At 39.2% G+C, this 10405-nt stretch overlaps 1 protein-coding gene across 1 annotated transcript; it reads left to right on the top strand.

Annotated features, from left to right (window-relative positions):
- The first annotated feature begins 2358 nt into the window (after nucleotides 1–2358).
- On the top strand, nucleotides 2359–4764 carry LOC133862232 (protein IQ-DOMAIN 17). The gene is made up of 5 exons (XM_062298004.1): nucleotides 2359–2599; nucleotides 2709–3017; nucleotides 3101–3346; nucleotides 3462–3599; nucleotides 3701–4764. Exons 1-5 carry the CDS (start codon nucleotides 2519–2521, stop codon nucleotides 4487–4489), a joined length of 1563 nt encoding a protein of 520 aa, XP_062153988.1. The 5' UTR covers nucleotides 2359–2518; the 3' UTR covers nucleotides 4490–4764.
- The last annotated feature ends 5641 nt before the right edge of the window (nucleotides 4765–10405 follow it).

Here is a 10405-nt window from a genome sequence, read left to right as displayed (position 1 = left end):
ATTAGTCATTGGATAAGCCGCGTCGTCCTAATAGGATAGGAGTGGAATGAGATTTGAATATATAGAATTACTTTATTAAAAAATAAAATTTGTTATTTAAGTAATGTTATATAGTCAACTTTTATTTTATTGGGCTAATTGTCATAAGTCATTATTAAAAAATAAAAATATTGAAAAATTGATATGCACAATCATATTAATCCAATAAAATAAAAATTGAGTATTTAAAATTATTTATTATTTATATTTAATGGGCTTTATAATCTAGTTAATTAAGTTAACATAAATCTCATTAACGGATCTCTCTGGTCAAAGATTCAAGAACAGAACTCTGTCCAAGATCTATATATAATTTTGCAGCATTGGAAATTTGGAATGAGATCATCACCAAGTTAAAAACAGGATCAAGGGAATCCACAGAGTTTGACCAGTCTTCGGTAGTACTGCGAAAGCCACGAGGCGTCCAACTAGGGTTCTTGGCATTGACTAAATAGTCAATGCAGCACCTGATTGATTCCCAAAGAGGTTCATGTACTCAGCTAAACTTTGATCAAAATTCAGGCCCGCCATGGTCCATCAACTGCTGCCAGCACGTGAAAGCACGAGGGGTACGCAATTGTTTCAGAGCAGAAAGTGAGAAAAAAGAAAAGAAAAAGAAAAAAAGTCCTGAAAAGGGCATTTGGAGTTTCGGTTCCTGTGCACCCAACGTGCTCTCGTGGCTTTCAACCTCCTCGATTTCACTCGCTCGATAAGTATATATAGCTGTTAACGTACACTCCGACACCGCATGTCACCATCTTCCAATGAGTTAAAAAAAAAAAATAAAAAAAATCGACATAAATACCTAAGAGCTTGTTTGACAAACGGCCCTCGCTCACCTCAATTTTTTTTACTTCTTAAAAAAAAAAATTAAATAAAAAACATTTTTTTCTTCACTTTTTACATTACAACAATAATTTTTTATTATTATCAAAATAAAAAAATAATTACAAAACAAAACTTTTTCACTTTTCTATAAAACAATTCTAAACTTTTTTATACTTTATATCACATCAATTACTTTTTATTACTATTCAAACAAATATTCTATAATTACAACCATTTGTCAAACAAGTTATAAATATTTAGGACATGTTTGAGAGAGAAATTTTTTTCAAATATTTTGTAAATATTGAGAGAGAAATTTTTTCAAATATTTGCCAAACAAGTTCTAAATATCTAGGACATGTTTGAGAGTCAAATTTTTTTCAAATATTTTGTAAATATTGTTTTTTAAATGTTAAATTCTATTCAGATTTTATTTAATTTAATTTTAAAATTTTTAAACTATTCAAATATAATTTTAAAAAATAATTTTTTTCAATATTTATAATTTTTCAAAAAATTACACACCCAAATGAACACTTAATTTGATTATAAAACAAAAACTTTAAATGCCAGCTTGATAAGGTCAATTAGTTTGCAAAAAAATAAATTGAAATAATCCACTTGATTGGTTGCGAGCTTCCTAGAGTTAAACATAATTTATTGGTTGTTGCACTTTTAAAGATAAAAGTAGTATTTTACATATTTTAATTCATTTCAAATTAAATTTTTTATTTAAAGTATCTATCTTTTTAAGCTAATGCGATCGTGCCTATTAGTTTTTAAATTATTATTATTTTTTTAATAAAAGTTAATTTAAAGGCATATGAGTTTGGCCATGATATGAGAAGGAAATAAAAGTATGTATATATATAGGATTACTCTTTTATTTAATAGATATCGGTGCTTTGAAGGTTATGAATAAAATACTATTTATCAATTTAGGAATGTTAATGTATAATTTAAAATAGAAAAAAAAGGGCTTAGTTTGTTAACATTTCATTTATGTCGTTTGTTTACTTTTTCAAAATAAAAATATTAATAAACAATTTAAATACAAAACACTAAGCTCATCAATAATTTTTATTTTTACGTTATCTCAAAACATTTTTTTTAAATTAAAAATAAAAAATAATCTCAAAACACATTAGCAAAAATGATTATTATAAATTTTTAAAAATATAAGCACGAGCTAAATGTTGATATTCTACATCATCATAATTTTATAAAATTTACCTAAACTTTGGTAAGAAAGTAAACCAAAATTGAATAACTTTTGAGCTGATTTTTTTTTTTTTTTTTTTTATTTATTTATTTATGACATGAGCTGTGAGCGTACGATCACATATCATGGAAGCTTGGCGCTACATTTACCAAGAAGAGATGCAGTAGATTCTTTACCAGCTCACCACTACAGTTAATCCGTCAGAGCCTGCTGCTTCACCCTCACTCGCATTTTTTGTTTTTCTTTTTTAATCTTTCTCTCTCCCTCTCCCTCTCTCTCACACGCCTCCAAACACATGCACGGTTAAAGAGGTGGGCACTACTATAGTACAAACCAGACCGGATCATCTTTACCCTCAAAGTTCTCTGGTCTTTGTCATCTATTTAGCAGCTTCGCTGTAAATGCAGCTTGGATTTACCTCATCTGTTGATGGGGAAGAAGGGAGGCAGCTCATGGTTGACTGCTGTCAAAAGAGCTTTCAGATCTCCTACTAAAGAGGATGAAGAAAAGGTGTGAAACTGTTAATCTCTATTTTTGTTTAAAAATGAATATTCTTTCGCTTCTTGATCTGTTTCCCTAACTTTGCAAACCATGAAATCAATGATCTTTATCCACGCAGAAGAGAGAGAAGCGAAGATGGATATTCAGGAAGCCCACAAACCAAGAAACGACGGAGACACAGCAAACCCCTACAAATGCTGCCGCTGCTGCTGCTGCTGCTGCTGCACCGACAAACCATGAGTCGGCAGCGAAGGCGGCTGCGGATCGAAAGCAAGCGCTAGCGGTGGCGGTGGCCACTGCCGAGGCTGCAATGGCCACTGCCCAAGCGGCTGTGGAGGTGGCTCGGCTGACCAGGCCTGCTAATCACGGTAGAGAGAAATATGCTGCAAGTGCCATTGTTATTCAGACCGCTTTTAGAGGGTATTTGGTAAGCCAAAGATAGATCTAACTTGTATTTTCTTTAAGGAGGAGACTGTTTGTGCGACAGTGTATGACCGTGTGTTGGTGTAGGCGAGGAGAGCGCTTCGTGCGCTTAAGGGGCTGGTGAAGTTGCAGGCTTTAGTGAGAGGTCATAATGTTAGAAAGCAAGCAAAGATGACTCTTAGGTGCATGCAAGCGCTGGTTCGGGTACAGGCTAGGGTGCTTGACCAACGCATGAGGCTCTCCCATGATGGCACCAGAAAATCCACATTCAGCGACACAAATAGCGTTTGGGAGTCGCGGTATCTTCAAGACATTTCAGATAGAAAATCGATTGTAAGTTTGGTTTTGATCCGATCCGAAGCCCTTTTCCTGTTTCTGAAATGTCAATCAAACAGAAACCTTTAAAGTATTTCAATTTATTTATTTATTTTTTTGGGGGTAATTACAGTCAAGAGAAGGAAGTAGTATAGCAGAAGATTGGGATGAACGACCCCACACGGTTGACGAAGTGAAAGCCATGTTGCAGCATAGAAAAGAAACTGCGATGAAGCGTGACAAGACTCTGTCTCACTCCTTTTCTCAACAGGTTTTATTTTTTATCCACTCCTCTGCTTCGGTGCCCTCTGTTTTAGTCTTGTCATATCCATCCGTGAGCTAATTTTTGCAACTTTGAACACTCAATCGTAGATTTGGAGGACTGGTAGGAGCCCATCAATTGGTAATGAAGACGAGCTGGAAGAGAGACCGAAATGGCTCGACCGTTGGATGGCCACGAAGCCGTGGGATCCCCGGGGAAGAGCCTCAACTGATCAAAGAGACCCCATCAAAACCGTGGAAATGGATACCTCCCAGCCTTGCTCATACTTGGCTCCTACTTTCCGGAGGCCTAATCAAAATCAGTATCACCAACACCAACAACAAAGACCCAGTTCCCCACTCCACAGAAGCCACCAAAATCTACACCCGCACCACTCCCCTGCCACACCCTCACCGTCGAAAACCCGGCCAGTCCAAGTCCGGTCGGCGAGCCCTCGTTGCTCTAGAGAAGATAATAGAGCCTTCCACACATCTCAAACACCAAGCTTAAGGTCCAACTATTGCTACAATGGCAGGGGTGGAACAAGTAGTAGTGGCAGTGGTTGTGCTACATTGCCTAATTACATGGCCGCAACGGCGTCTGCTAAGGCTCGTGTGCGATCTCAGAGCGCGCCAAGGCAGAGGTCGTTAACACCGGAGAGGGAGCGAGTTGGGTCGGCGGCAAAGAAACGGCTTTCGTTCCCGGCACCGGACCCTTATGGTTTGGGAATGGGGTATGGAGGTCATGGGCATAACTTGAGGAGCCCGAGCTTTAAGAGTGTTGCTGGAACACATTTTGGGATGGAGCGTCAGTCCAACTATTCCTCTTGCTGCACTGATAGCCTTGGTGGTGAGGTTTCTCCTTCTTCAACCAGTGACCTTAGAAGGTGGTTGAGGTGATTAATGGTTAATGTTGATGATGATAAAGGTATGACGTATGACTTGTAAGGTTTTCTTTATGATCCTTTGAAGCGCAGGCTTCAGAAAGGTTTTCAATTTAATTTGTGTGTGAGATATATGTTGGTCTGACCAGAAAAGTAAAAAGATCCAGAGGTACTTAAATGGGATCTGATCGATGTAGGAAACAGAGTGAGTACTGAGTAGTATTGGATAGGTAGTCGGATGATTCAAGGGTTATTTTTATTTTGCTAAGAAAAATTGGTATTTTTATTTCCCTTTTATTTTTCTTTCATATATATATATATATATATATATATTCAAGTTGAAGATAAAGTGAGGTTTTGAGGTGACCCTCAACACTTGGATTCTGTTCTTTTTACTAGGAAGAGTCGCTCGCGAACAGGTTCTTGCTTGGTTTTGATAGACTGGATTCAAACTTTATTCAATAAATAAATAGATTTGCATGTGGACATAAGTATAAGTTCAATTATTAAACGAGATATATTTATATAAATTCAGCATGACTCGGTTAATGATTGTGAATACAACTTGTATGAGCTCGACGTGTATATTCAATTAACCTATATAACATTCTTATTACTTAATAAGTAAGAAACATACTTTTATGTGTATAAAAAAGAATAAATAGTAACATTCTACATAAATATAAGATTATTATACACTATATGCTGTAGTTATATATTTACATACTACTATGTATAATATATCATATATGTAATAATCTAAGCATGTTAATCTTTATAACTAAATATATAACATGTAACCTAGTTATTTATACTCACATATTGACTATATATAGTCTATAATTATTTACTAGTTACTTATATGTACTCACAAGTAATTATCCTATGCAAAAATGTAAATATATAACATATGATAGGGTTACTATTGCTTATATATTAACTAGTTAGTAGTTACATACTATATACTATAGTATATAGTCACTATTGTATAGTATGTGCTACAGTGTTTTTTTTTTTTTTGGGGGGGGGGGGGGGGGGGGGGGGGGCAATATTAAGTGCAGTAGTATACTGGTAAGTAATTAGTAGTGGCGATCTATAAAAAAGAAAAGAAAGTAATTAGTAGTTATATATACTAGTAAGTACACCGTGAGAAAATGGGAACGAAATTGCTCAATGATATTGATCACTGCCTCTGGTGCCTTCGTACAACAAGCTACTAATTAAGCTTGTACGAGTGTTCAGTGTTAGAAGCAACCTCTGACATCGGCTTAATTAGTCCCCACTTCAACTTTCAAAAGTTAGAATGATGACTACAGAGCATCCATAAAAGAAAGTTGAGGATTGCATGATGGGCTGGAAAGTTGTTTCCCACTTCTCCGATTCCAATAACATGATTAATATTGCTAGAATAAAATATAATAATAATATAATTCAGGAAGTTCGATCTACCTTCGATTGATCGATCGAACCAACGACTTATATTACGGGAAAAAGAACTTACAAGTTACAATTGATGCCACGAGACAAAAAATTTACAGTTCAATCAACTTTCGATCGGTTAAGGTTGCAATAAGGACAGCCTAGTCGCCCAATTGATTTTTTTTTTTTTTTTCCTCTCAATTTGTAGTTTTTTATATAATTTTTTAATTTTTTTTTAAGAATTATAGAAAGATTACAAGTTATTGTACTCGCACATTCTACTTTTCGCTACGCGACATTGCATCACATCCCTATAAGAATAGGGACCAAAGGCAAAAATTGTCCTTAAAAATTTCTAGCAACAAAAAATAGTCATCATGATAGATTGGTCGAAAGAGATCTTTGGTGACAAGAAAACATGTCGACAATGAATTACTTTTATCGACTGGAATTTCGTCACTAATTGTTGGTACAGTTTTAGGTATGGTGTGATTCAGCACGTCTTTCGATTGTTTTCCAAGTTTTCCTCAAAGATCCTACAAGATAAGCAGAGTCAGGAGATCCTTCGGGGGGTCTCACTCCTCCTCCTCCTCAGTGGGCCTGTTGTCCAGGTGCTACAATACCTGCAAGGTGAAGAGGGTACATCTTGGGTTGGCCGGAGTTCCTCCTTTCGACGCTTAAGTCAGCTAGGGTGAGTTGAGTGTAATCTTTTTATGCTAAAAAGAGAGTCCCTTTCATACCTGGGGTATGAGATGTATTTATAGCCCTGACTCATTGTTTCCAGCCTTCATTTCCTGCTAAGGAAGGTATCTTAGTGTCTTGTCATTGTACTGCACCTACAGATGATATTTCCAGCGCTCTGCATGAGGCGAGATATTCTTAGCGCTCTGCACGAGGCATTGTGGTGCCTACATCCTTTCTTCATCGTCACTGGCGCTCCGCACAAAGCATTGCAATATGCTTTTCGAGTTCCCGGGACGTGCTTGTCCCGGGCCCTGCTGATTCGGCACCTATCTCCTGGGATAGGACTGCTCGGGAATACAGTTGTTTTGGTTTTACAACCACCAACTCTTCTTGGACTGATTCTGACCCGAAGGCCCAGGGCCCTTTGGATGGGCCGGTCTAGTTGGGATTAATCCTAACAGTTATCCCCTAATTCCTTTGTCCGAGGTTTATTCGAACAATGAGAATTCTATGTTCCGAAAAACCCGAGCCTTGGCTTCTTCTGAAATTGCATGATGTCCTTGTGGTTCTTGAAACTTGAAAATCGCAAACCCGGGGATTAGCTCTGACCTCCCAGTCCTTCTTGTTTTCTCTGGAGGGTTGTCTCCCTGGCTCCCGGGGTTGGAACTACCCGGGAGTCTAACTTCTTGCTCTCGGTGTTGGACTAATCGGGAGACTTTACCTTATTTTTTATGCAGGATTTTCCCCCTGTTCGGTTTTTATAGAGGTTGGCAGTCCAACCATGTTCCTCTGTTGCCAAAGTACCATCGGGAGTCTTGCTACCATGTCCCCCGGTTGCTAAAGCACCACCGGGGGGTCTTGCTATTGTCTCCCCCCGGTTGCTAAAGCACCACTCGAGGGGTTTTGCTACCATGTCCCTTGGTTGCCAAAGCACCACTGGGGGTTTGCTACCATGTCCCCCAGTTGCCAAAGCACCTCGGTTGCCAAAGCACCACCTGGGGGTCTTGCTACTGTGTCCCCCTGGTTGCTAAAGCACCACTCGAGGGGTCTTGCTACAATGTCCCCCCGGTTGCTAAAGCATCACTCAGAAGGGGGGGGGGGGGGTCTTGCTGTCCTGTAAAATAAATGACATCAACAGGTTCTCGGTCCTTAGACTGGGAATGCTCTGATGCTTATGTCAGCTCTCTTCTTTTATTCCGAAAAAAATACTTATTCCCAAAATTTGGGAAATTTTTTCTTTATTATTATTATAACTAAAATAATAATCTCGTTCTTTGAAACATAACTTAAAATAGATAAGAGCCTTGACTGAACTCTTTTTTTTTTTTTTTTCCTTTTCAGGGATTCCTCCCGGGATGGCCTCGAACTGGCCATCGCCTTCAGCGCCCCCTCTTGATTGATAAATTCCTCCACTTTGTCCATCACGCCTTGCAGGGTGCTCGGTTGTTTCTTGGCCAACTTCTTCATAAGTGGCTCTTTCGGTGACAACCCTTGATAGCGGGTTGCATAGACCATATCGTCGGCCGAATCCTCTATGGTCATTCTCTTTGAATTGAAGCGAGCCACGAAGTCCTTGAAAGTCTCACCACTTCCCTGTTGCAACATGAGCAAGTACCCTAAAGGTTTCTTGCGCACTCGTGCCGCCATGAATTGCCCTAAGAATTCTTTGCTCAGTTCCCCAAATGAGTCGACCGATCCTGGAGTTAGCCTTCTGAACTAATCCCGCGCATTCCCTATCAAAGTCAACGGGAAAGCCCGAGAAGCAACCTCGCTCGGGGTTCCATGGAGGTCCAGATGGACTTGGAAGTTTTCCAGATGTTCCACAGGATCCCCAGTCCCAACATAGCTCTAGATTTGGGGGACTTTGAATTTCTTGGGCAGGCAGTACTCGGTCACTCGTCGGGTGAATGGGGTACCGGTACTCGTCAGGAGTCTGTCCACCGCAACAGCTTTGCCTTGTCCTTCTTTTTCATCTCCCGAGCCATGTTGGCACACCTCCTTTCCAACTCGGCTACCTTCCTTTTCAAGTTGTCAGGCAGCCCTGCGAAGGAAATGGCAGCTCCTCTTGGGCCCTTCCTTCAATTATCCTTGTCGTAACAAAACTCTGGGGGCTTGCCTTCTCGGTGATCCTGGTCTCCACCCCCAGGGGAGGGAGCGGTAGAGGCTGCAAATTGTTTTGAACTCCTGGATTCGGGTTGTGCTGAATAGTCTGCTCCAGCAGGGACCTCCTTCGCCGGTTGGCTTGGCTTCCAGAAAGCGTGTTCACCATCATGACAGATTTCTTTTTCATGAGAGAATAATCGTTCCCACAGACGGCGCCAAACTGTTGGTACAATTTTTGGTATGGTGTGATTCAACACGTCCTTTGATTGTTCTCCAAGCTTTCCTCAAAGATCCTACAAGATAAGCAGAGTCAGGAGATCATTCCGAGGGTCTCACTCCTCCTCCTCAATAGGCTTGTTGTCCGGGTGCTGCAATACCTGCAAGGTGAAGAGGGTACACTGGGGGTTGGTTGGAGTTCCTCCCTCCGACGCTTAAGTCATTTAGGGTGAATTGAGTGTAATCTTTTTGTGCTAAAAAGAGAGTCCCTTCATACTTGGGGTATGTGATGTATTTATAGCCCCGACTTTACTTAGTAATGAGTCATCCCTTAGGATCCACGCCCGGGGATGACTCATCATTTCCAGCCTTCCTTTGCTGCTAAGGAAGGTATCTTGTCATTGTACTGCACATGCAGATGATATTTCCGGTGCTCTGCACAAGGCAAGATATTCTTGGCACTTTGTACGAGGCACTGCGGTGCCTACATCCCTTTTGCACCATCACTAGTGCTCTGCACAAAGCATTGCAATATGCTTTTCGGGTTCCCGGGATGTGCTTGTCCTGTGCCCTGTTGATTCAACACCTATCTCCTGGGACAGGACTGCCTGGGAGAACCGTTGTCTTGGCTTTACAACCGCCAACTCTTCTTGTGCTGAACCGGTCTGGTTGGGATTATTCCCGACACTAATGATCTACAAATAGCATCCCTAGAGGAGTAACACATGTCGTAAGAGTGTCGTCACAAAAGTTCAATTACTAGTGTCAAAGAAAGAGTCGTCGACATTAATTAAGCTAATGAACTCTGTGTTGCATGAATTGCACTTAGCTCTTAATTGTTCTCTGGTTCTATCATATATAAGACATATAATTTTTAACACAAACTGTGGACCCAACACGAAATTAACAAGTTAGGTTTTAATAAAATAGAATTCAGGTTAAACCGAGTTGACTTGATTAGACACGATTAATAAACAGGTCAACCCACTTCACCAATGGGTGATCTGCGTATAGTCCATATAAATTGAAACATTTTTTTTAAAAAAAAAAAAAATTAAAGCATAGTCTAAGAAAAAAAGAAAAAGAAAAAGAAAAAAAAAAATCCCCATTCTCATCCTTAGTTGTAAAGATATGACTTTGGTAGTTTAATTCATTCTGGTATTCAATAATTGAGAATTCCTGTGCCAATATCTTTGTATAAAATGGTAATGGTAATTTCATGCTCAATATATAATTGAAAAATTTATTAATTAAACGGGTTATGTGGGTCGGGTTGGATCATTTGAAGGGTTTGGCTCGTTTAATTAATAGATAGAGTTTGGATTGACTCATATAGTCTTATGACTCTTATACTAATGTTGCAACACGACCTGAATCTAACACGCGAACACAAATTGTCACTTTTAACCATATAGCATACATATTTTTGGATTGCATGGTTTTCATTTATACTTGTGTGGTGCTACATCATTTATTCCATTTGAATATATGATTCAAACATGTGGCAAAA

Source organism: Alnus glutinosa, chromosome 3 (assembly GCF_958979055.1).
Source record: "Alnus glutinosa chromosome 3, dhAlnGlut1.1, whole genome shotgun sequence".
Lineage (NCBI taxonomy): Eukaryota > Viridiplantae > Streptophyta > Magnoliopsida > Fagales > Betulaceae > Alnus > Alnus glutinosa.
The sequence above is the reverse complement of the archived record's forward strand: the minus strand, read 5'-3'. Positions and strand labels throughout refer to the sequence as shown.